Source organism: Magnolia sinica, chromosome 13 (assembly GCF_029962835.1).
Source record: "Magnolia sinica isolate HGM2019 chromosome 13, MsV1, whole genome shotgun sequence".
Classification (NCBI taxonomy): domain Eukaryota; kingdom Viridiplantae; phylum Streptophyta; class Magnoliopsida; order Magnoliales; family Magnoliaceae; genus Magnolia; species Magnolia sinica.
In genome coordinates, this window is record NC_080585.1 from 26,610,572 (window position 1) to 26,638,316 (window position 27,745).

Sequence of the window (27,745 nt, forward strand, 5' to 3'; positions counted from 1 at the left end):
CTCCATATTATAAGGGGTTGTTTAGATACCCGTAAAGTTTTAAGTTGTATACACTTTATATTTGAAAGAAAGTTTCAAGTGTAACTATTTATATGATATTTTGCTTACTTTTAAGTAGCAACATGCTTATAGGCAAACAATTGTGCTTGACTAACTTGTAAAATGTTTATAATGTATAACGTAGGTATTCACATCATATAAAGCTCGGGGTGACAAATCACATAAATACGTTTATTTATTTATTTATTTTTTGTCATAGGAGAACATTAAAGCACGTACACGCTGAATGGATTAAATGTCCTCCACCCATTATAGTAGACCCCAAATGTAATTTAGAAGTTTTTTATGTTGGACGTCCCATCCTTCTCTCTTATGTGGTCCATTTGATCGTCAATTAAGCTTCTTCTTCTTCTTTAAATTTTATTTTTTTTTTAATTTTTTTTAGGTCATAAGCAAGCATCAAGGGAAGCACATGATGAATATATTGGATATATAGCCCCACACATCACAAGTGTACATTAACCATTATGTATAATATTTTTTTAACCGTAAAAACTAGTAATATGAAACGTGACTTTTTACGTTGCAATGTGTCGCATCTAAACAACCCCTACAGATTGATTACCTATAAAATCTTTCCAACTTAGGGATTTAAAGGCATCCAAAGGTGAGTTCATGTCACTCTAAGAGACTGTTTCACTGATATAGTCTAGAATAATTGTGTATCCAAAGTACTCTAGATACCTAGCAAATTAGTTCAAGCACACCATTCCTTATATATTTAAACCAATTACAACTACTGTAGAGCCCACTATTATGCTCAATATGGATATCCAACGATCAAATGATCTAAATATTGATCACATGGGGCCCATTTAATAGAAGTTGTACGGATAAATTCAACAATCTATTTTGGAGAACAATTAATTACCAATAAAAAAAACCCTTACAAGAACCGTAACGAGTAGCCAATTTCGTTCGTTACTTTTAGAACCGATTTAAAGCCTTTGGAAAAGAAAAATATACTGCACGGTCATTTTTCACAAATGGACCCAAATAATTATCATCCAAGGTATTCAACATTTGCAAACACCCCGAATTCATACACAAAGGTGGAAAGATTTTCTACGCACCTCACCAGAATCCACACACACCTCTACCTCTACGCATGGTACATGAGAGCTGCACATTCAGCCCATTTCACTATGGCCCAAAAACAGACCAACCACTCATTAGGTGGGGCACACAGGCACATCGAATGTGAACATCTAACAAATTTTAAACCAGCTAGTTTCCCAGAGGTTTGCAAACCCCAGGCACACCTCTGCGGTGAGAAACGGCTGTAGCTAATCTAGCCGTCTATCAGGTGGGATTTTATCTGGTCACAATGCTCAATTTTCAAGTGCACCCATGTTTACAAATTCAATGGCCCTGTGTCTGTGTAGAGGTGCGTGCGGAGGTGTGCTCCACGGACGCCCTTTGGCTGGTGACCCCAATAACGGCCAGCTAGCTGGTGTCAAAGCTGTGGGCCCTACCATGATGCATGTGTTTTATTCACGAGGCAGATCCAAATATCAAGTGGATCATAAAGTTGGGGATTGAATGCTTACCGTTGAAAACTTCTTGGGAGCCACAAAATTTCTGGATCAAGCAGATATTTGCGTTTTCCCTTCATCCAGGTCTATCTGACCTTATGAACAGGTTGGAAGCAAAAAAACATCAGTGTGGGCCCTAGAAAGTTTTCTACGGTGGAAGTCAATCTCCCCACTGTTTCCTGCGGTGTGGTCCACTTGAGCTTTGTATCTGCCTCATTTTCGGGCTCCTTCTCTAAAATGAGCTTGCAAATTGGTGAGAAACAGGCATCGATCCAAAAGGTTAGCCACCGCATGAAGAATACATAGCACAAAAATCAGCTCAATCGACTCATCAGGTGTGCTGAATGTACTTTGGTGTGGCCCACCTGATGAGTGAACTGGTCTGATCTTTTTTCCCTAGGTACGAGGCCAATCTTTTGGGCAGGATGGATATCGTACAAGCTTGACATGATGACATTTAGGGCCTGTTTGGTTATACCATTGAAGTTGTGTTTGGAAACATCTGTCCAACCAAGGGTGTCTGAACAGGCTCCGATGAATGAACTGCTCTGTTCAGACAAGACCACCACATACCATGTTTTTAGTAACCAAACAGCCCCTTGATGAGACCTCAAGGAAATAACTGCACTATAATTTCCCAACCATTCAAACTGAAAGAAGCAGAACTACGATTCGCCAGATACAACCTCATTATAAGCTACAGGAAAACATTAATTTCGTTATTTCACTTGATTAAATTAAATTGTTTGTAGTTCAATTATCTCTTCTGCATCCATAACAGGCCTAAAGCATCAAACATTCCGACATGACTGCCATCAAGCACATATGGGTCCATGACCATGATGAACAAAGGGCGTGTCCATTCTTTGAGAGTAAAGACAGATGAGCATGACATACAATACTGAAATCTATTCATGCACCATGTACAGAAAAGAACACCTCTCACTTTTGTTAAGCTGAAGCATCGATGGTCTTCCATTTCATCCAATTGAGGCTCTTAAATTTCATGGCGGGAATGTGAGATAGGGAAAGAAAACACACACATAACTTCCTTTGGTGGTTTGGTAATGGATCAAACAAACCTGGTTCATGTAATCCGACCTTGTAGCACCAATTATAGATAACCTCAATCTGCATCCATGAAGAAAGACGAACATAAGAATCAAGCCCTACCCAAGAGTAAATGAAGCAAGGAGTACCCTACCAAGAGTACATGAAGCAATGAGTATCTTGTAGAAACCTCGAATTGTTTCATAAGCTAATTGGATAGAATGATGCCAGAATGGTGCATAGTTGTAGAGGCAAGGGCCATTTGGCACATCCCACAAAACGTGGATTGTAATACTAATGGGTTGGGGCCATTATAATATTATTCTCATTTGAAATGGAATCATGGTTCAGCCTATGTTTCTAGGACTTCCCAAATCTCACACTCAACTAGTTGTCGATGAGAAAATCATGCAACTAGTTGGGTATAGGGCTCACTGTAGTGCATGGGGTCCAACCTGTTACCCCACCTGATTTTTGGGGCATCCCATCATCATGGTGGGGCAACACTGCTGGATGGCTAGGATGCCACACACACACACACACACACATAGGGGTGTCAATGGGCCAGGCTCAGGCCTGAAAAAATAGAAATTTGAAGACCTACCCCAGGCCCGGTCCATTGACAGCCCTACACACACCATGGTGGCCCCCACACCTTAATAATTGCATGATTTTCTCATCTACAACCCATTGAATGGATGTGCTCACTAGTACGATGAAGTGTCTATTCAAGTAAACTGCGGTTAGGGTACGTGAAGAATTCAAACATTTCCATACCATTCCCTGTGCTTAGAAGCCAGATCTTTGCAGGCAACATCTATCTCTTCCTCTGTCATTACAATTGTCTCATCACTATCAAACCCTGCATCATCAGACATGATTCCTTTTTTCTTGTCATTGTCCTCATCTGTTTCTGGCTTCTTTTTTACAGGACTAGCATCTATATTATCATACTCCATCTGGTAGACCCGTTTACAGGTGATAGCCTGCTCAGAAAGCTCTTCTTTTGAGAGCGACCCACTGCTACTTCTTGCATCCTCAAGTCTTGCCAACTCTTCGACAACACGAGGGACAAATCTCCACTGCTCTGTCACACGGTGAATATCCTAAAGATAAATTCGGTTAGAAGTTTCTTGAGTAGAAAGGCATTTAGAAATAGGAGCTTTGCTAAGCCCACACAAGCATGCAATAAAGCTCATGTACACGCCACAGCATGGCACAATAGGTCTGAGGTCCAATCCATCCATCAGAATGGCAACACTATATTGATGCCTTAGTCAAGAATCAGGTTGATACACTGATCAGGGGGCCACAGTTCTCAAAAAAAAAAGTGCAGATCTGAAAAACTTGGCTTAGTTCTATAACCCATCCACATGATTGGACCAGATTTTATTTTCAGAAACCATGTACAAGGTTGGACCAACCGGATGCATAGAATAGATCTCACATGTATGTGCCATGCGGACACACGGGTGGCATTTACACAAGCTTTATTGCACACTGGTGTTTGCTTAGCAAAGCTCTTAGAAACAGAATTGTAGCAATCTAATAAATCTAAAATGGTCTACAGCCTACCAAAAATTAATGGCATTATGGACACTCACTGCAGAAAAAAAGTATAGATTTCAGGAAAAAAAGAAAAGAAAAAAAGAAAAAAAAAAAGAAAGATGAGGTGCTTTAATTTCTGATAGAATTGTGATTTATGATGTAAGACATAAATCAATCATTTGGGAGGAATTATATGATCCTCAACTTGAGGATATGCATAGAAACCCTGAGGTTTTCAATTTGTACAAGAGGGGCCTGTACTTCAGTGATCCTAACTGCCTGTATTATGGCTCCCAACGGCTCCCAACCGTGGATGAACCAAAAATCTCCAGATGGAAAAAAATCTGAACCCTCAGAAGGTGTCCCCAGTCCCCACTGTTGATGAAGCCTTTCGAAAAAGATCTCTTGGATACAAGGATCCTGGCCATCCAACATCTGGCCTTCTTTAAGTAGAATGTGGACTCCCGTCATATTTCTCTTCTTAACTGACCAGTTGCAGGCCACCAATTGAAGGGTCAGTATTGTCCACTGAGGCTATTTCTGGGGAATGGTCCATCCACAATGAGCCCCATGACCCATCAGATTAGTGGTTTCGATCACTGATGACTGAACCATACCTGTACAAACTGAAATCCGGACGATACTTTGCATATCCTCAGGTTGAGGATCAGATAATTCAGAAGCATATTGCCTGTGCCCCTCACCAACAGGAAGTTCCTGTAGGTGGAAGCTATATGGTGCTCACTGCGATGTTTGTGTGACATCCACTCTGTCCATCAGTTTCACCAGCTCAAGTTAGGGCATGAGTTAACAAGTCAGATCCAAAACTCAACAGGGATATGCCACAGAAAAGTGGGGATTGAACGTCCACCATTGAAACCTTCATGGGGCCACAGAAGTTTTGGATCAGGCTAATACCTGTGTTTTCAGTTCATCCCAGTGCAAATAAACTTATGAACAGTTTGGATACATATAAACATCACGGTCGGCCCTGGAAAGGTTTCAATGGTGAGAGTTCCTATTACCACTATTTCCCATCGTGTGGCTCACTTGAGTTTTGGATCTGCCTCATTTTTGGCCTCATGTCATAACATGAGCTGGAGAAACTGGACGGAGTGGACACATAGCTTCCGCCTACAAGAACTTCCTGTCAGTTGGGGCACAGGCAATTCTCATCCATATAGTTCATCTTAGATTGAGCTTCATTTTGAAACAAGGTGTATTTTGTCACTCCAAAAACAGCACTACCATCTGAAAATCTGAGAAAGACGTGGTTAATGTTTTAGGCTTTAGCTAGTTTTAGGAAAAACAAGTCCAGGAATCTTGGGTCATCCATCTTCTGAACACCAAGAGAAATGCCCATGCTAGAAACCAGGCTTTTTGCTGATGTGTTAAAATTCATGCTGGAAATGTCATATGGTAGAATGTAAATCCAATAGTTCAATAAAGCACGATATTGCATGAGAAAGCATTGATCACATGCTTATGGGTGTGCACCAACGACCTGAAATGATAAACAAATATTTGAAAAGACAGCCCTTTTTTAAAATGACAACAGGGTGTCCCTGCCCCTTTTGAAGGCGAGACTAGTCCCTGCGGATGCACACAATCACCCACAAACCATGTGCATTCGGTAAGTGCGCGAGAGGGAAATCGAAACCACGTTTGTTGGGAGCACACCCACAACGCTGGCCGTTTGCCCAAACCCACATTTGGTGAAAAGACAGCACTTTACGTAGTTCAAGAAATAAAAAATCCCCGTTAGTGAGAACATCATACCTGGTTTTCCTTGAGAGCGGCTATGGCATCTTCCAAACAAATTATAATCCCTTCTGCAGCTATTTTCTTCAACTCACTTGGCTCTGGCTGTCGATGTAAAATGAAAAGCAGAGACCGAGAATTAAAACCAAATTCCAGACATGGCAAGCATAACTCATTAAATACAAGTCGACCTGTATGCAGAGCAAGAGTTGAAAGAAAAGAAATTTAGAAGTTATGGTCCATGATAGTCAGGCTATGATTCAACAGAATCATAGCTTATTGCAAGCAAATATCCAACAGAATTGTCGTAGAAACAGACCACGATTCATGAAAACGCGGCGGTTAAGGTCACTTTTAACTAGGGCTGCCAATGGGTTGGGCTGGCCCATCAGGCTTTTGGGCTTCGCTTGCTTTGGTTCGGATTGGGCCAAAATACCAAGCCAGGCTCAGGCTGAGTTCAAGAGCCTGTCGGCCCGACATGGACTGTTTGAGGTTTTTCAAGGGCATTTTTGTCAAAACATGCATGATTAGGCATGCCAAATGAACAGCCTAGATCTTGCACACAAGGCTAGGGCCGGACACGGACCTGAGCCATACCTAATCATCACAGATCAAGCTTGGGCCTGTTTATTTTGGCCTGTCACAGGTCAGCACTGGACTCAGGCCTGGGTCTTACTTTGCAAAATGGGCATGGACAGTCGACAGCCCTACTTTGAACCCAGTGTTTCATGAAAGGGTGAAAAACGTGGATGTCAATTATAACTTTACTCAAGACAACTAACTCATCATGGGTGTTCCCAATTTCTGTAGACTTGCACTAGGGGTGGCCATCGAGCCTGTAACTTTTCACATTGGTTATGGACAAGTTAACGGGGCATTCATAGGAAGAGATCGCCTGGTGTATTTTGTGTGCAGATGACATAGCTTCGATTGACAAGATGAGGGAGGGTGTAAACACAAAGCTAGATTTATGGAATGGTGCTTTAAAATCTGAAGGATTTAAATATGTCAGACTAAAACAAAATATATGGACTGCAATTTTAGTAACAATAGGAGCAGAAACAAGGAATTAGTTAAGATTGCTCACCAAGAAGTTTCCTAAAACAACCACTTCTAATATCTTGAGTTGATAATTTACAAGAGTGGAGTGCCTATGGAATTCAAGCAGGGTGGAAGAAATGGAGATGTGCCTCTAGAGTTTTATGTGATCGTCTTGTACCAGGCAAACTGAAAGGGAAATTTTATAAGATAGCTATAAGACCAGCCATGCTTTACAGTACAAAATGTTGGGCAATTAAGGAACAACATGCTCACAGGATGAGTGTAGTTGAAATGAGGATGTTGAGATGGATGAGTGGCAAGACATGTAAGGATAGAATTGGAAATCAATTTACTCAAGGGAACTTAGGAAATAGGCAAAAAAATGAGGGAATGTAGACTTAGATGGTTTGGCCATGTGCAATGAAGTCCAGGAACTGCGCAGGTTAGGAGTGAGTGGGTATAAGTTGAAGGCTCTAAAAGGGCAAGAGGAAGGCCCAAAAGGACATGAGTGGAGGTAGTAAGAAAAGACTTGATGACTTGTGGTCCAGCTGAAAGTCTGGCCCTTGAAGGAGTGGAATTGTAAAACAAGATCCTATGTAGTCGACACCAATTAATTAAGAAAATATGATGGGGACATCATGTGCACACGCACACGTACGCTACCCCCCTACGCACGTACGCAAGGAGGAGGGTCTCATCGTTGATCTGGCTCGATGATGACGTCTAGGGAGGGTCTCCTAGTTAGAAAACTGAGTTTTGATTCATTAGAGTGGGCCCGATAGTCAAGTAAAGCCATCATGGGTTCTCATGATCGTGGCCCACTAGTCCATTTAATCTCATATTTTAGGTTTTGCTTATTATTGTTATTTAGAATATTATGGACGGTTTAGATTATTTTGATTAGTTATTATTTTTTATTACTTCATCGCCAAGTAATAGGTTGCGCACATGGCGCGAGTTTTGAGATATGGGGTTTTCTTATAAATAGGTACCCATTTTAGTTCTTTTTCTCATTGAAGATTAATAAAAATTCTTGCGTTTTTTCTACTCCCCTGAGTTCTTGAGTTGTGGAAATCCAATTGGGTGCGAAGCCACATCTATCCCGATCCGCCCCTATCTTCTATCATCCATTCTTCTCACCTTCTACAACCATCCTCGCTTCGAATCCGTCAGCTTTTGCAGCAGTTCTTCTCTCTACAACCGATTTCCAGAACCTGGCCCTGCAGGAGGGTTGAAACTTCGGCGAAGCACCACGCACAGACTGCGCATCTGATCGACACGAAACTCGAGAGTTTTGAAGCCCTCCCCTAGCCAACCAGAGCTAAGGAGGCACTTTGCGCATTCGGGGCCCCTTCACATGTGTGTCAGGCCTGACCTGCTATCCGCGCACGTGGACTGTCGCTAGGTTCAAAATTTCTGCTTATTTTATCTCTCATACCTATTTTCCATAACCCTAACCCTAGATTGCATTGTTTTCAATTTGTTTGCCCCTTTTCTAATCCTAGGGTTCTCTGAATTGAAATTGGTGAATCTCTTGAATTAAGGATTGATTACTGTGCATGTGTGGATGAGTTTTACCTCCCTTTGAGTATCGTTCAGCTTATAATTTCTATTGATCCAGCCCCAACATGTGTAGGCCTGGACCCGCACAAATTCCCCTTGCATGAATGTTTGAACTTTTGTGTGGGATGTGGAAATTTTATGTAAATGTTTTTGAATTAGTTTGATCTAAGGCCTGAGATCTTGTATATCATAGTTAATTTTTATGTCCTGCATCAAAATACTTAGATGATGATGATGATGATGAACTCATCATGGGTGTTATGGCTTTGCACCACACCTCTATTTGGGCATAATACCCAAAAATGCAGACATGAGAGCATGTCCACCACTAAGAATGAGAATGGGAGGATAACAGGACCCTTTTCACTCCATTCTCATCAATAAGCATCTTTTGTGGAGTGTTTAGCACATCTGACCATCCAAATTTTGCTGTATTTAGCAAACTAACCAAAATATGGATGGGCTGATACACATTCTGGAGTACGTTGAAAGAGGCCCTATGGCTTCTTCACAGCACGAGTTTAACAAACACGCTCACTGATGCTAGGTAATTTGATGAATGGGGGCCTGATAGGTTATTATCATCTTTTTGTTCATTTTCTTCTCCTCTCTCTTTCTTCTTCTCAATTCCAATTCTCTTTCTACTAATTTCCATGGTATTTGAGCTACGTCATTTCTGATCCTTCTTCTCCATGTCTTCTTTGCTTTTGTCCCTCGATGTCCCTTAACTTGCTTGTGCTCAAATTTTCTAAAGAAACCTAGGTTTTCTTCTTCTTCTTCTTCTGTTTTGTGTGTTGAGCCTTATGTAATGGTTCATGTGTGCGTGAGGAATGAAGACATTGGCTTCTTGAATAATATCAACCCATGTGTGATCACTGCAAACGTATGTGTTGTTTCCCATGTTGGATGCCGTGTTCGTAACTATATTTCTTCGTATCCATTTAGAAATAGTGCATGTGTGGGATGATTCTTTTATTTGAGCCAACGTGTGCATCGAGTGAAGTGTTCAAACGTGGTGCTCATCAATAGCGCTAGGTCAACCCACATTTGTGCTTGTGAGGTTCTTTTCTTGCATTTGTTATCGAGATAAAAAGTGTACGTGTATGTGTACTGATAATCCTATCTCTGAATATGTTCTTTTCATTGGTTACCTCCGAATTTCCACAACTTTGCTCTCTCCTTGTCTACTGACTTTATTCCCAACTCGTATGAGAAAGCTCTGTTACATAAGGGGTGGAAGCAAGCTATGAAGGAAGAGATGGACACCCTTCATTGGAATGACATTTGGAAACTTAATACTCTTCCAACTGGTAAATGCGTTGTGGGTTGCAAATGGGTCTACAAAATCAAGTTTCATCTTGATGGTATGGATGAATGGTTGAAGGCTCGCCTAGTCGCTAAGGAGTATATTAAAACACTTAGTGATGATTACAATGAAACTTTCTCTCCTGTGGCCAAGTTAAATCCATTCGAGTTACACTGTCTATAGCTATTAATCATGGTTGGCCCGTCTTCCAACTTGACATGAAAAATACCTTCCTTTGTGGTGATCTTACAAAGGAAGTTCATATGGAGCAACCTCCTGGAATTGTTGCTCGGGGGGAGATTGAAAAAGTGTATAAACAGCGAAAGGCAATTTATGGGTTAAATAGTCTTCACGTGCATGGTTTAAACAAGTTCAATAAGGTTGTATTAAACTATAGTTTTGTTTAAAGCTATTTTGATAATTTTGTTTTTGTATAGAAAGGTATCTTAGGTCTCATCGTGCTTGTAGTATATGTGGATGATATTATTATTACTAGAAGCAACAACAAGGGGATTGAAGAATTAAAGAAGTATCTTTAACAACATTTTCTCACAAAACAATGGGTCATCTTTGACACTTCCTTGGCATAGAAGTAGTTGGATCCAAAGGAGTTGATCTAAGTCAACGGAAATATATTCTAGACTTACTCAAAGAGATGGGTCTTCTTGAGACCAAGTAGTTGACACTCTAATAGATAATCACAAGCTTGTAAGTGATCAAGAGGATCCTGGGAGGTACAAAAAATTGGTTGAAAAACTTATTTACTAAACTATTACTTAACCAAAAATATCCTATGCAGTGAATGTAGTAAGCAAATTCATGAGTTCTCCGATAGTATCTCACATTGAAGCAATTATTTGAATTTTGTGTTAACCTCAAAGGAGCATCAGGTCAAGGAATTTTATATAAAAGGAATGACCATCTTCAGGTCATAGGATATTCAGATGCATACTATGCAGGTTCCCTAGCAAATAAATGATCCACTAATAGATATTGTACATTTGTGGGAGAAAATTTAGTTACATGAAAGAGCAAGAAACAAAGTGTGGTGGCCCGATTGAGTGTCGAAGCAAAGTACAAAACAATGGCTCATACCTCCTGTGAGCTGACGTGGATCAAGAAATTGTTGCAAAAAATTGAATTTATAGTGCACCTACCTATACGGTTATTTTGTGATAATCAAGCTGCTTCACACATAGCAAACAATCCGGTCTATTACGAAAAAACTAGACACATCAAAGTCGACTATCACCTCATACGTGAGAAGGTTTCTAGTTGCGAAATCTCTACTCCATATGTTCAATCTCAGAACCAACATGTTGATGTGTTCACCAAGGCTCTTTGTTCCACTCAGGCTACAGATATGTATATTCCAAGCTTGGCATAGATAATATCCATGCTCTAGGCTTGAGAGAGCATATTAATGAATTCTATATGGGCCTATTAGATGGGTTATTTTGGTCAAAGACATAGAGAGAATTTTTGCTTTTGTTATTAATGGCATTTTGTAATTGTGAAACTCTATAATATAAAAGGAGAGGGGGGCATGAGCCTTGACTTAAACCCTTTCTTGCCTCCATTCATTCTCTTCTCTCCTCTCTTTTTCTTCTTCTCAATTCCATCTCTCTTTCCACTAATTTACATTCCGTACCATAAATATTGTTTCATAATGAATATGGAAATATAAGCATGAATAGTGAACAAAAAACAAAATGTGATGGAAGAATATGAAGAATTTGATATAAAAAAGTTCAAAAGTAACAAATGACACTACAAAACAAGACGACTTAGAAGTTGTGAGCTTCGAATAAACCCTTTTTTTCCAAATCCATAGAATGTCTATTTATTATAGACCAGATAAGTGGCAGCATAAATAACTTACAAGAGCTAAGTAAATAGGGACAGAAAAACACTATGCATGGCTTGAAACCACTATCACTATGCTCACTTTCTCTTCTTGACTCTCCAGCCATGAAATGGTTTTACTCAAATCATCGATTGCCCACACCTTCACTTTGGAAGGAGAAAGATGCATTTTAATGGCATTTGAAGCTCCACTCTGCATGAGAAGATGATAGATACCATCAGAATCAGATAAACAAAAAAGCAATAAAAGCATTGAACATTTACAGTAGAACATAATAGAAAGTGAACAAAGTCACCAAACTGAAAGAAAGGAACCACATTCAAGTTATAATAATCTTTGTTAGACCAAGATTATTCACGTCCGGTTTAATATTATTCATGTACCTTATTTCTGGTACTCCAAAGTTCAAGATTTGCATTTTCCATAAAATGTTAGTGAATTTCCTATACTGGAAGCAAAAAAAGAAAACGAAAACCAAACCAAATCAAACAAACCTATGGTACATATTAAACCATTGTTTCATGGTAGTTTTTCTTTTACTGGTACGACCACCTCCAGACAAGAAAAGGTTAATGCAGAGGCATTTCACACCAAGCTCGAGTGGGGTAGCCCGTGGGATGCGGGGACACACTTGGGGTGGGTGACCCATGTGATTTGGGGTCCACAGGGGAGGTCTCGTGTTCGAGACTCTTCACCAGGGATGATTAATGTAGGAGCATTTCACACCGGGCTCGAGTGGGGTAGCCCGTGGGATGCGGGGACACACTCGGGGTGGGCGGCCCATGTGATTTGGGGGCCAAGAGCCCACGAAGGGGGTTCGGCCAAGGTCCTAATCCATGAGATGTGGGGCCTAGGCTATGAGATAAATGGATTAATTTGCCATACTCTAACAGTTCGAGCTTTTAGAGCAAGTGGTTAATTGTCCTGCATCAAAGGTCATGGGTTTGAGCAAGAAGGTTCTTGAGCCAATTTAAATTGCATACGGTATCATAGTTTCCAAATTTTAATTGAAGCAACCAAATGGAGGTTTGGCATTCTGTTTGTGATAAAATTTTCAGTACTTGGGGTCCAAAACCTCTGACCACTGCGCCATCCTTCTTTCGGTGCTTCGGGATAACTGGGGTCCAAAACCCTTCAAATTCGACCCTGCTTGGCTTGGCTTTGATGGTATTAAGCAGAATATTGTGCAGTGGTGGCAAGAAGCCCAGGTGGACGGCTTCGTTGGTCACAAACTGATTTGCAGACCTAGATTCATCAAAGGTAAGCTGAAAATATGGAAGGAAGAAGTATATCGCAAGAGAAATCTGGAGACCGAAGCTCTCTTTGCGGAATTACAGCTCATTGACTCTTCGGCGGAAAGTCGTGATCTCCCTATGGCTACCCTATCAAGACGCATTTCGATCATTCAAGCCTTATCGACCAGAGCTCTTGAAGACAAGCACTCATGGAGGCTGAAATCTAGGACCAAGTGGATATCGAAAGGTGATAGGACACCAAATATTTCCACAACATTGCCAACATGAGGGCTAGAGCGAAAGCAATTCAGAGCATCACCGTTGAAGGTCGTCAGGTGGACGATCCTGCTGAGATCTTTGATCTCACTGTGGCTCATTTCAGGGCTGTTCTTTCTTCCGAGGGATGGATTTGGCCTCGCCTTGATGGGATCCTCTTTCCTGTCCTTCTGAGGTCGGATGTGGACCTTTTGGAGGCTCCTTTCTCGAAAGAGGAAGCTCAAGTGGCTGTTGTTGCGATGGAAGGTGACAAAGCCCCTGGTCCTAACAGGTTTCCCATCTCTTTCTTTCAAGCTTTTTGGGACACTGTTCGCCCAGACGTCATGTCCTTCCTCAACGAATTCCATTCAAGGGGTAAGATATCTAAGGGTATCGGCACCTCCTTCATAGCTCTCATTCCCAAAATTGTCGGCACTAATTCCTTCTCCGAATTCAGACCTATCAGTTTGATTAGCAGCCCATACAAAATTCTAGCAAAAATTCTGTCTACCAGGCTATCGGTTGTTATGGGAAAGCTGATCTCTGAGTATCAGCATGCATTCGTTAGAGGCAGACAGAATATCGACGACGCTTTGATTGCTAACGAGGTGCTACATTCCTGCCACAAGTCAAGGAAGAAATCCATTTTCTGCAAGCTCGACATCAAGAAGGCCTACGACCATGTCGACTGGGGTTTTTTACAATATATGTTGCTTCGCATGGGGTTTGGTGCAAAATGGAGGCAATGGATTAAGGCTTGCATTGAATCAGTCCACTATTCGATCCTTCTCAACGGTACGCCAAAAGGCTTCTTCCCTAGTTCCAGAGGTCTCCGCCAAGGGGATCCACTTTCCCCCCTCCTTTTTTTTTAAAATTATTGGTGAAGCCCTATCCCAGATGCTCCTCAAGGGCCAATGCGCTGGTCTCTTCAGCGGGATTTCAATGCTGGGAGTCTCAACTCCTATCTCTCATGTTCAGTTCGCAGATGATACTCTCATCATGGTGGAAGCGGAGTCAAAAGCAATCAATAATCTTCACACGACTCTCAGGTGTTTTGTAGCAGTCTCTGGATTGAGAATTAACATGACGAAATCCAAGATTTTTGGGATCCATATTTCTGACCTTGAGCTCCGTTCTTATGCAGAATCACTGGGATGTTCCTCTGCTCAATTCCCGACTTCGTTCGTGGGTTTACCGCTCGCCATTGGTCCCCCTCCAATATCGATGTGGGACAAAGTGGTGGTCAAATTCCAAAAGATGTTGGCGATATGGAAATGCAAATATTTATCGATGGGGGGAAGGATTACCCTCATTAAAGCTGCCTTATCCAACATTCCGATTTATTTCATGTCCCTATTACACTGCCCGAATCCAGTGATCCTCCGGATCGACAAACTGCGTAGAGACTTCCTGTGGTGTGGCAAAGACAATCAGAAGAAATTTCATCTTCTCGACTGGCAACATGTTTGTACCCACTTCCAGGAAGGGGGAGCGAGCATCAAGAAGTTGAAGACAATGAACAGTGCCCTTCTTGGTAAATGGTCCTAGAGGTTGGGTTCGGAACCGAACGCACTTTGGTGCTTAGTTGTTAAAGGTAAATATGGGTCCTCCCCGAGGGCGTGGTGGACGAAGGATTCATCTGCCTATAGAGCTTCCCCCATCTGGAAAGGTATTCTTAGGTCCAAAAAAATTGTCGTCCAAAAGTGCATATTCCAATTGGGAAGGGGTACAGGGATCCGATTTTAGGAAGATCATTGGTTGGGGGAGTCAAGCCTTAAAGACAGTTTTCCTTCTATCTATCGCATTGTAGTCAACAAGGAGAATCCCGTGGTTAATTTTTATTCCATATCCGATTCTGGTATCGTCTGGAATATCCCTTTCGGCTGAAACCTTCATGATTAGGAGATAGGCGAATACACTGAACTTCTTCATCGCTTATTCTTTGCGTCCCCGAATCAGACAGAGCCCGATAAAATTGTCTGGCCTCAGGACAAATCTTCTCGCTTTTCGGTTAGATCTTTGTATTCGATCCTGGACTCCATTTCGTCCCCTGCTTCTTCAGCTTCTTCGTTTATCTGGAAAAACTCAGCCCCCCGGAAGTTTATCTGTTTCGCTTGGCTTGCTTCTAAGAATTGGATCCTCATGATAGACAATTTTTTTTATTTTTTATTTTTAAAAAAGGTATGCAGCTCCCAAACATCTATCTTTGCTGTATGGGCAGTGAGGAGTCTGTCGATCACTTGCTGCTTCACTACCCCTTTATCTCCTCGATCTGGGCGGATTTCTTTGTCAGATTTCAACTCAGCGGATGCATGCCGGGTACTGCTTGTCATTTATTGGCCTATTGGCACGGGTTCAAATTGGATGCATGCCGGGTACTGCTTCTCATTTATTGGCCTATTGGCATGGGTTCAAATTGGATGCATGCCAGGATTTGGAGAATGGCTATTATCGCTATTTGGTGGGCGGTCTGGAAGGAAAGGAATGACAGATGCTTCAACAACTCCCATTCTTCTGTTCAAGCTGTGGGCTCCGTGGCTAAGAAGTTACTTATTGAATGGGCAGCTAAGAAGTTACTTATTGAATGGGCAGCTAATGTTCCGTCTCTAAAGGATTTCAATTTTCTGTTTGTAGGCTTCTAGTCGTTTTTAGTCTTTTTTGTTCGTTTTCTGCCATCTCGGCAGCCCCTGTTGTTTCTTTCTCCTTTTTTAATATATTCCCGTTGCTTCAAAAAAAAAATTCAGTACTTGGATGAATCGCCCATATTCGTAAGAAAGGCAAAAGATGTTAAGACTCACTTCCGGTTTAGCAGAGGCAATCAGTTTTTGATGTGGCCTTTTTTCAACCTGCTTGTGAGGTTTCTGAGGTCGTGAATTTTCTTGATCTGCAAGTACACAAAAATTAAGAAAATAGATTGACTAGTGGAGTCAGCACTTTGCAATCCAGATAACACTGGAAGCAATATATTCCAGCCTAGAAGATTAAAAAAGAAGAAGAAGATGGAGAGTGGTATTCAGTTTAATGGTAGTATCACAAAAAACAAGCAAAGCAGGAACTCCTCCTTGGTAAGTTTTCCTTTCACACAAATCAGACTGATGCAATATGGCATGCAAAGGCTGAAATAAATACACATAAGGCAAAACGTACTGATCCGTGCCGAAGGAGAACCCTGTGAGAACAATGTCACACAACCATGTGACAATAATTAGCAATCTCATATGCTGGACTGTTAAGATTATGATGTATTTAATGGTCACATAGCCATTTCTTAATACTTTCAGAGAATTGACAGTTTTTTTTTTCAATGGTATACTGACATAGTTATTGAATTCGATTGGATACATTTCTTGAAGTTATGCCTGTCTCATTGTTGGGAAAAACAAAAATGCCCCCGAATTATCATGATATCACACTCACAGGAATTAGTTCTGTTTGGGACCTTATGGAGATCATGAAGTGCACTTCTTGTAGTGGTCATGCCACTCTAGGAACCATGACATCAGTAGGGCAGGCAATCAGTGGCGCTATCAACTCGCTGGCTCTGGGTTGGTTTTGGCATCTGGATCCTGAACTGGTAGGGACAGATCTATGCAAAACTTTGATTTTTCTCAGCCCGAGCCTAACCAATTGACATCCCTCGAAATCAGAGACCATCTAGTCATGTAACACTCTGCCCTTTGCCCTTGCCACTGGCCTCCATCAGTAGTACCTTTTATCTTGTTCCCATAAGTTGTACATATGGGAAGCAGACCCATCAAAGGGTATTATTGCTTATTTGACCCTAAAAAGAGCATTATGTCAGCTTGTGTATCTTTCTTTCATATCTCAAGAAAAACTGCCTAATGTTTCGATTAAAATCCCCACAGTGGCATCTGGGATACATTTTCCTAGAACTATAACCATTCGAGGGCTTCATTTAAACCCTTCTGTTGCATGAATTTCAATAGACCTCATGCCTCATAGAAAAATATCATCAACACTACTTAGCTTTGGTCATAACCCTCAAATAAAACATCCTTTTCATTCATATGATCTTTGAATGCACAGCAGCTATAGTAAGTTGAGCACTTCCAGTATGTTCTAATGAATTCATGCATGACGCTTGACAAGATGACTAACAAAACCTCTCTCCATTGCATAAAATGATACCAGGTACAAGCTAATCCCCACCCTCGATTGAAGTTACATGCCAAACTCAGCTCCAAGTCCTGTCCTCAAAACGGCTTCATGCCCTTGTGAAGTTCCATTAACTAGCAGTACAAGAATCCTGTTTGCATGTATATCTCCATACTTAGTGCTCATCAAATGACTTCAACATGATATTTGCCTACTAGACAAATGTGGAGGTGGACAGGCTGTCACATACTTAATGGGAGGGAAACATGGATGCTACTAACTCATTGGCAAATCAGGGTGTGGATAGACTGAGTTTGAGGGATCCTGGCATTTTGCTTTTCCCTTTTCTGTACATATTCAGTATAGGATTTACTTCAATAAATTCCATGTGCCAATAAAAAAAACAGTGAAAGAAATATAAACTGTATAATTTATAGATTTGAGTATATCCCCAACACCTTTTTTGCTAATGTCGAATTTAAAACACACACTAGCACATAAATCCATGAACGAGAAACATCATCCCAATTGCAAAAGAACAAACATTTTAAATGAAACAAAAATGACCACCACCAAATATTTGTTGGCATTATTCATCCTAAAAGAAAGCTAAGGGCAAATTTGGACACATGATTGAAATAGATAGCAATTCAATTGTGTATAGGGATGGCTGTTTGGATGATCACTACAGAGGGAGGAATGCTAGGTAAGATAGTGAAATTCTCTTGTACTTGAATCCTGCATGTTAAGGTGTGTGCAAGATCCAGGCCACTCATAATTTCTAATAATAGATTCTTTCTCTAAGAAATCAGTCTAACCTGATCATCTGATGGACCACAATTTTATGCTGACTTTGAACTGTTGGTCAAATTGCCCACTTATTCATAAGCAATGAAGAAGATGACAAGATGGATAGATAACAATAAATCAACTAAATATATAGAACTTTGGTTTTGGCTATAATGGAATTTGGTTCAAAAATAGAAGATCTGCAAAGTGTTGGAAACAAGACAGAGAAGTGCTATAGCAATTCATTCCAGGAGAGATTGACAAGGAAATTTGCAACCCACATACCAGACATGCAACATGTTGCCAAATCTGGGTCAGTTGCAGATCAAACATACTATGAACATGTCCTGGCCCAAAACTCAGGTCAGTCCACCCATTTGTTGGGCCACACATGTATGAGAAAAAACAGACACTCAAGGGGGAAAAAAGGGACAAATGACCAAGGACTATTCAACATACATGTAAGGCCCACCTGATGAGTGGATTAGCCTAATTCTGAAGCCAGGACATTTACAGTGGTACTCACATATGAATGGATCTGACCTCGCACACATGTTGCTTGTCAGCATATGTGCCACAAATCGCCTCTTCAGTCTCTCCTTGCGCTAATCGCAACAACACTTGCCAATAACATTTACATCACCTCTTATACCCGCATTGGAGCTTTTATCTTTCCGCCATGGTTTTCCAGCGTGCATAAGATAGCTTTCGATCGCGACAAGCTTCTTCTGGTTATAACACTCTGATATCCATTCCTAAAATAAAACTAGTCATTCTCAAATTAGTAAAATTGAATAGCATGCGTAATGCAATAAACGTTGACAACAGATTCAAGCATGCAGCTCCATTCACTCAGGAAGATTGTCGAATAGTCAGTTCCATTCAGGTTCTGTTTAGTATTTTTCTTTGGATAGTATGCCCAAAGCATTTAAGTGTCTATTTAACCAGTTCAAGGTTACTATTTACACGCACTACAATATTAAGTGCAGAAACTTAAGCCACCATAAAGTGCATATATTAAATCTATGAATGACAAATACAACCATAAACATGCTAAGCTTACCATGCTACAGTGATATTCTGGCCACATTTTGTCACTTGTGTAGGACATATGAGTGGTGCAAAAGGTGGGAGTCATCATGAAGTTCTCACACACAAAAACTAGGCCAACCCACTTATTAAGTGGGCCACACCTGTACATTAGGGCAGACCATCAGCTGTCTGATTAGTTTGATGGTGTCCCATCAGTGGAACAGCATGATTATCGAACCCAGTGATTTTCGTAACAGGGCCCATCTTTCTCATGGGCTTGGATGTCTAAACACGTGAGACATTGGCAGTTGGCATGAAAAAAAAAGTGTAGCTAGATAAGCTTAGGATGCTAGGGTTTTAACTCTCTTTTATAATGCGCTGTTTATTTAGTACGCATAGTCTCTTCCTTTGGAGCATGAGGGATTGCACATTTCTCCAATTACCCTCTCTTTTTCATGTGAGATCAGTTTAAGTGAATTCAGACCTGACCATAAACAACTATGTCGGTTTTCGGTCAGATCTAATTCAAAAAATAAGCCAACCCTTCATTGAATGGATCGGGTCCACTCTAAGAGGATCCAAATCTGACATGATTATCTAATGGATAATGTCCAAGGACTAGAATGAAACATTCATATGGGCAACCACCTGAACATGCATTGGGGAGAACTCAGGACATGTCCCCCTCACGCCAAATTAAATGGGTGTGATGAAAAGAAACGAAATCGCCAGAATGAGATATCTATACAAGAGAACCTAAGTTATATTTTATATAAGGGAAAAGCTTGTGTGTTCTCACATCTACCACCATCCAATAATGGTAGGTTGGCATCTTAACACGCTCTCTTCTGGTAAGTTACTTGGGTTCAGTTTTCAGAGAGCTGAGCAACCTTAAATTTTGAATCAAAGACTAATCATAACATGTATTTCAAAATGGGCTTTAAAAAAATTCGTAATTTGAAATGCTTCCTAGATTCTGCAACCATCTTCAATGGTGGGGAACTGTGGGCAACTGATTCTACATACCATGCACATTGAAGTTGTTCTCTTAAATTAAAGACCAACTTTGCCCATTATAATTGTTATTACATTATAAAATAATGTACGAAACTGATCTTTCAAATAAAAAAAAAAAAAAAGAGAAAGAAAGAAAATGTATGAAACTGTAAATTATAGATGCCATGAAATCGTATTAGTCATTACATCAATGTCATCAATATAGCCTTGTCCCAACTATTTGGGGTCAGCTTTATGTACAAGTCATTGTACATACATATACATATATATGTACAAACACACATACAATACATATATAGTATGTGTATAGATATACACATACATCCCTACATACACAAAGATGTATGTATGTACACATACAAACATGTGCACGTATATATGTATCATTTGTAATTGCGTGTGTGCACGCACATACATACATATATATAGAGTGGTACCAAGGGTCTGTTTGGGAGTGTGGATTTGGAACTCCCTGGATTTGGAACCCCCTGGATTTGAAATCCTCCTGTTGTGTTTGGCACCGTGGATTCAGAATCCCCTGTAATCCAAAAGTAGCTATGCATAGTATATTTACAGGGGTTTGAATTTAATTACTAAATCAACTTTAATATCTCTAATTAGTGTAAGTATGTAATGTTTGACACAATGGTTGTAATAAGCCCGTTGAAATATATACTTTGCCCGAAAATGATGAAATTCCAAGTCTTGGATGGGCCACAAGCACAAGATCACATTTGAGTGACTAACCAATGATTTTTAACTGTTGATTTACATGGACAATTTTAGGACGGCACAAATCATCATATGAAAGTAATTATAGTGGTGCAATTGATAATCAAAATGTTTTGGGATATCATCAGTGGGCCATGTGCCCAATAGATTAATAGTCTAGTGACACCCGTGTTACACATGCAACTCTTGGAAGGATTTTAGATGTAATCCAAGCTTTCACCTTGGATTTCAAACCCCCTCTTTGAGGGGATTTGAAACCCTCAATTACTTTATGGTGCCAAACATGCCAGGGGATTTGAAATCCCCTCAAACCCCCCAAATCCATGGTGCCAAATGATCCCTAACTATAGTGGGATAAAACTCAAGAGCCATATAACGGGATTTTGGAAGAGAATGATTGAGCGAGCAAACACTAATCGTGAGACGAATATATTGGAAAATTAGCTTTGTTTCATGCTAGGGAGGTCTACCACTGAAGCTATTTTCCTACTTAGACAATTGATGGAGAAATATAGAGAGAGGATCTCCACAATCCACATGGTCTTTACTGACTTAGTGCAAGCATATAATAGGGTCCTTAGAGAGTTGATTTGGTGGGTGTTGGGAAAGGAGGGAGTTCCAAGAGGATATATTAATATGATTAAGGATATGTGTGAGGGGATGACAACAAATGTGAGGACCACTGGCGGAGAGACGGTCCCAATTATTGTAGGCTTGCACCAAGGGTCCGCATGGAGCACATAACTTTTCACATTAGTTATGGACTTGGTAATGAGGCATTTACAATAGGAGATCGCATGGTGTGTGCTGTTTCTAGATGAGATGGTTTTGATTGAAAAGGAGAGGGAGTAAAAACAAAGCTAGAATTACAAAGGAGTGCTTTAGAATCTAAAGGATTTAAAATTGGTCAAAGTAGAACAGAGTATATGGTATGCAATTTTAGTAACAATAAAGAATTAGTTAAGATTGTTGACCAAGAAGTTTCCCAAGAATGACGACTTTCAATATCTTGGGTTGATAATTCTAGAGGATGTTGCCCATAAAAATCAAGTTGGGTGGAAGAAATGGAGATGTGCTTCTAGAGTTTTATGTGATCGTTGTGAACAAATTAAACTACAGGGAAAATTATAGGATAGCTATAAGACCAACTATGCTTCATGGGACAAAATGTTGAGCAAATGTTCATCAAATGTGTAGCTGAAATGAGGATGTTGAGATGGATGAGTGCAAAGATGAGGGAGAATAGAATTAGAAATGAATGCATTCAAGGGAACTTTAGAGTAGCAACGGAGATCAAGGAGACAAGGAAAAGTAGACCTAGATGGTTTGGTCATGTGCAATAGGGACCAAGAACTATGATGGCTAGAAGAAGTGAGTCGGTACAAGTTGAAGGCTCTAAAGGGTGAGGACTAAAGGGATCTGGGTGTAGATAGTTCCAAGAGGATATATTAATATGATTAAGGATGTGTGTGAGGGGATGACAACAAATGTGAGGACCACTAGTGGAGAGACGGTCCCAATTTTTGTAGGTTTGCACCAAGGGTCCGCATGGAGCACGTAACTTTTCACATTAGTTATGGACTTGGTAATGAGGCATTTACAATAGGAGATCACATGGTGTGTGCTGTTTCTAGATGAGATGGTTTTGATTGAAAAGGAGAGGGAGTAAAAACAAAGCTAGAATTACAAAGGAGTGCTTTAGAATCTAAAGGATTTAAAATTAGTCAAAGTAGAATAGAATATATGGTATGCAATTTTAGTAACAATAAAGAATTAGTTAAGATTGTTGACCAAGAAGTTTCCCAAGAATGACAACTTTCGATATCTTGGGTTGATAATTCTAAAGAATGTTGCCCATAAAAATCAAGTTGGGTGGAAGAAATGGAGATGTGCTTCTAGAGTTTTATGTGATCGTTGTGAACAAATTAAACTACAGGGAAAATTATAGGATAGCTATAAGACCAAACATGCTTCATGGGACAAAATGTTGAGCAAATGTTCATCAAATGTGTAGCTGAAATGAGGATGTTGAGACGGATGAGTGCAAAGATGAGGGAGAATAGAATTAGAAATGAATGCATTCAAGGGAACTTTAGAGTAGCAACGGAGATCAAGCAGACAAGGAAAACTAGACCTAGATGGTTTGGTCATATGCAACAGGGACCAAGAACTGTGATGGTTAGAAGAAGTGAGCTGGTACAAGTTGAAGGCTCTAAAGGGTAAGGACTAAAGGGATCTGGGTGGAGATAGTAAGAAAAGACTTGATGACCTATGGTCTAATTGAAGTTAAAGTCATCAATAAAGTGGTATGGCGGAAAAGGATTCATGTTGCCGAACCCAATTAGCTGGGATAAGGCTTAGATAATGATGACAATACATACATATGCATGTGTGTGCATGGAGAGTCTCCTACAAGCAATGTTGCAAGAGATTGCTCACAAGAGGCCATCTGTGCACATCAATTGGGCCTAACAGCATGGGCCAACTATGATGTGTTGTTAAAATCCACTTTGATCATTAAGTGTGTCGCATCGCTTTAGGGGAAGGGCAAAAAAACCAGGCCAATCTATGATTCAAGTGGGGCCACACTATGTGAAACAATTGGGAGCAAACGCCCACTCCTCCATTGAGGCCCACCTCAATTGCAGTGACATGTTTTTTGGGCCCTAGGCATGATATTGGGTCACAAACCTAGTGGATGAAGTGGATTCACATACGCAACACGATGGACCCTATACAAAATCAAGGGTGGGTATCTCCATCTCAACTGGTTCCATTGGTGTGGTCCACCTAAATCATGAATCTGCCTAAATTTTGGGCCTTGTCTGAAACATGGGGTGACACACATGATGGTCAGATTGGATTTTACAAACACATCACATTGGGGCCCACACAAGCCGGTCCTTCATTTTCTCGCATGGATGGTCTCCTGCGACAATGCTCACAAGAGTACATATGTATGTACTAAAGGTGCCACCGAATGGTGATTTAGCCAAGGTATTCAATAACAGTAACGGTGGCCATAATGGCCACCACCATGACCATTACGGGCCATTTTTTCTGTAATGGCCCCATAAGTAACGCATAATGGTTCCCACCATTACCGTTACGTAACGACCATCACGGCTGTTACATAACCATTTTTTAATTCCTTGTATTTAATAGGTTGGATCTAGGTTGAATCCATTTTGATATGGTCCAAACCCAAGAAATTTAAAAATCAGGCCAAGTTGGGTCATTTTAGAGGAATCGAGCCCAACCCGTTTAATATCCAAACAGTGTTTTGTATCAACTGGTCCAACTTCAAATCCAAGCCATTTAACAGGTTAATGATCCATCAGGTCAACAGTCAACCTAACTCATTTGCACCCGAAAGAGCACTTGTTTCAGAGGGTTACTTCCTCTCCTGCTTAAGCAATCAAACCAAACTAGAGAATACATCCAGTAGCAAAGGAACTGACCAAAGCAAGCAATAAATGGTTGGGCTGTTTTTAAAGAGCTTATGTATCCACCAACACTAAGTACATGACACTATGAGGTGCTGTGGCATGGCTTAGAAGAACATCATCTCACATATTACATCTTCAAAGCATCCTCCATCCATTTAAAGAAACCCTTTCCCTTTGATAAATCTATCAAATATCACTCATGAAGCATTATAATTATCCTAGGCGCAAATGAAAATGTAATATGAGAATTATGAATAAATAAACACGGAAAAGAATATGCTACATTATGCAAAATGGTATGCTTGATGACCTCACCGTATGCCTAACCATAGATTATAGAAAAACAATGATATGAAAATCAAGTAGGCCATATAATATAATGAATAAGACAAGAAATGATTCCAGCAGTAAATAGTGTAACATTTACCATTCACTTTGTTTCTCACAGTTTGATTTTGTTTCTTCGTATAATGCATCAAATGCATTACGGATGAAAATTGTATGTGCAAGGAAACACCAATCATCAAGTTCAAGCACATAATTCAAATGTCATTATAAAATAAATAAACATAGTCTAGAAATGCACAAAGCAAAACTATGTTTATAAATATGCCAAATTTAAACAAATATTTGTTTCATCAGTATGATTCAAGGAAACAAAAAATCTTGTTGTCACAACATGCATAATATTACATTAATAGGGCGCGCTCCAATGGCACCGGTACCACATAAGCTACTGTGGTAACAGGCAGATGTGAGGCCCATATGATGCATGCATAAAATCCAATTCGTCCATCATATGCCTCAGCACAGGTTACCCTAAGGTACCTAAAATCATGCTGATCCGTGAATCAGGTGGGCCAAGCCACAGGGAACAATTTTATTTATTTTTTTTTTTTTATTTTTTTTTGGGGTGGGCGGTCCACCCTTGATTTGCATGGAGGGCCCACCGTGTCGTATATATGAAATCCAGGCCATTCTGAAGCTTCATCTGTTCTGGACGAAGGATGTGCCAAAAATCAGGCTGTTTTGATATTCAGGCAGGCCCCTTTGTAAACCAGAAGTGTTCGTTCCCTCTCACATTTTCCCTGTTTGTGGCCCCCTTGAATGTCGGATCAGGCTGACGTTTGACATGTGGGTGCACTGTGAGGTGAGGCATCTGATGGACGGATTGGATGACCTTCACACATCACGTGAACCCCACATTTGCACAGCACCACCAACTTATGGTGGTACCAGTACCACTCGAGCTTGCCCCAACATTAATTTCCAGAAAGCATGCCTAGTTGTTAGTCACAGGACAAACTATTAAATTAAATCATCTCCCTTCATCATACAATATTCTGCATGATCAAAACCACGGCCTAATTTCACATCTAAGCAGTCTAACCAGTTAAAAGAAGATGTAAAACCCCAAACAGCAGCATCAACAAATCAATCTGTCCCTGGGGGTTCAGTTAACTCTCATAAAAGCTGCGCTCTCTAATCTCCCCTTATTCTTTGTCTGTCTTCAAATGTCCAGCTTCAATTCTTGTGACTTTGGAAAGATTACGAAGAGATTTTCTCTGGCATGGAATGGAGGAAAAGAAATTTCATTTGGTTGATTGGAAGGAAGTGTGTCAGCACATTCGTGAGGGGGGTGCTGGAATTAGGAACCTCAAGAGTATGAACAGGGCCCTGCTTGGAAAATGGCTATGGAGGTTTGGATCTGAAGACCTGGCCCTGTGGAATATCTTGATCAAATGCAAGTACGGTTGATTAGTGGGTGGCCGGTGGACAAAGGCCTCCTCCAGGTATAGAGCTTCTCCCCTATGGAGGGATATTCTATCCACTCAGTCAGAGGTCTGTGGGCATATCCAATTCTCCTTAGGTAAAGGAGACAGGATTCAGTTCTGAGAAGATATTTGGATGGATGATACTGCATTGAAAGTCCAGTTCCCAAATATATACTGTCTGGCCCCGATGAAATCCGTTTCGGTTGCTGAATGCTACTCCGGTATTGGGAATGATACAGTCTGGTGCCCTCCTTGTCGCCGCTATCTCCAAGACTGGGAAATAGAAGAACTGACGGCACTGCTGCTCCGCATCTCCAAAATCATTCCAGATCAGTCTCGTCCAGATAGTATAGTTTGGCGTCCTGATAAAAAGGGTAGGTTTTCGGTGAGTTCCTTGTTTCAGTGTATCAGCAGAAAAGGTGACAATCGAGCAGAGGTTATGGTAGACAAAGTTTGGAAGTTTAAAGCTCCCCCAAAGATCGCGGTGTTCGGCTGGCTAGTGGGTAAAAGGAGAGTCCTAACAGTTGATAACCTGAGAAAACGTGGAATGGTAATTCCAAACATCTGTCTATGCTGCATGGCCCAGGAAGAATCAGTAGACCATCTCTTTATTCATTGTCCTTTCTTCGGTCAGGTATGGTCAACAATTTTTTCCTCCTTTCAAGTCTATTGGTCCTCCCCTCAGTCTACGGATCATCTGTTATCAGCCTGGTACGGGGTTTCCCTAGACAAGGACAGGACCGCTGCTTGGAGGTTGGCCCTTTTGGCAGTTTGGTGGGCAGTTTGGGATGAAAGGAATGGGCGTTGCTTCAGGGATACTGCTCGGTCTGTGGATTTCATTGTTGCAGAGTTTTTCACTTCCTGATCGAGTGGGCTTCCTTTTCAATTAATTTAAAGAATTGTAATCTGTTTTAGTTTGGAGCTTTGGTAGCCGCAATCTCAGCGGTCTCCCTCCTCCTTTGTTCTTTTCCTTTTCTTTAATGAAATCGGTCAGTTAATTGTCAAAAAAAATAATAAAATCATAGGATTGTTACAGGAAAAAAAGAAAGAAAGAAAGAAAGAAAAAGGTCATCCCAAAAAAGGAAATGCATCTAGCAAGACTACTTGAACATGGACAGATAAAACATTCAGATAAAACATTGAGATAATAACACACCATAAGGCAAGACAGTAGCAACCTTTGAAACAATAGTTCCACAATCTGCCTCAACTTGTCTAAACTTTGGAGTATTTGGAAATGCGCAAACAAGCAGAGTGCAGTCTGAGGTCCAGTCAGGTCGATATTCACCGCCCATTTCGAGCACTTGTGAGCGCAGCATGCCACGCTCGGGATTCACAAACCCTGACAACACAACGACAACCCCTTCCTGCCCAAATCAGAATTGCAATAGAAGTCGCAGTTAATAATTTGAAAGACAGAAAAGATGGATAGGGAAGAAAAAGGCACAGACAAGAGTGTCAAAAACTATTTCCAAAAGCTGAAAGTTCGTCATTACCAAAAGCTTTAAGAAATCCAAACCACCCGTATCTGATGCAATTTCACCCCTATCTGCAGTAATTTCACCTCAATTAGAAGTTCTGTAAGAAATATGGCCTACCCTTGAAAGCAAGTTA

At 40.7% G+C, this 27,745-nt stretch overlaps 1 protein-coding gene across 3 annotated transcripts in view; it reads right to left on the reverse strand.

The window, feature by feature from the left end:
* Nucleotides 1-2,484: 2,484 nt before the first annotated feature.
* Nucleotides 2,485-27,745, reverse strand: part of LOC131223338 (DNA-repair protein XRCC1) — a 31,551-nt gene continuing 6,290 nt past the window's right edge. Inside the window, exons 3-10 of one of the 3 annotated variants that reach the window (XM_058218714.1) lie at nucleotides 27,628-27,680; nucleotides 27,310-27,498; nucleotides 18,779-18,881; nucleotides 16,020-16,105; nucleotides 11,813-11,923; nucleotides 5,973-6,059; nucleotides 3,423-3,751; nucleotides 2,485-2,726 (exon numbers count right to left, since the gene is read on the reverse strand). In XM_058218714.1, coding sequence (XP_058074697.1) covers nucleotide 2,726; nucleotides 3,423-3,751; nucleotides 5,973-6,059; nucleotides 11,813-11,923; nucleotides 16,020-16,105; nucleotides 18,779-18,881; nucleotides 27,310-27,498; nucleotides 27,628-27,680 — 959 coding nt within the window. In that variant the 3' untranslated portion in view covers nucleotides 2,485-2,725. Of the gene's footprint in view, nucleotides 2,727-3,422; nucleotides 3,752-5,972; nucleotides 6,060-11,812; nucleotides 11,924-16,019; nucleotides 16,106-18,769; nucleotides 18,882-27,309; nucleotides 27,499-27,627; nucleotides 27,681-27,745 lie in introns of all 3 variants that reach the window. The other 2 variants (XM_058218713.1, XM_058218715.1) reach the window with 2 other exon arrangements.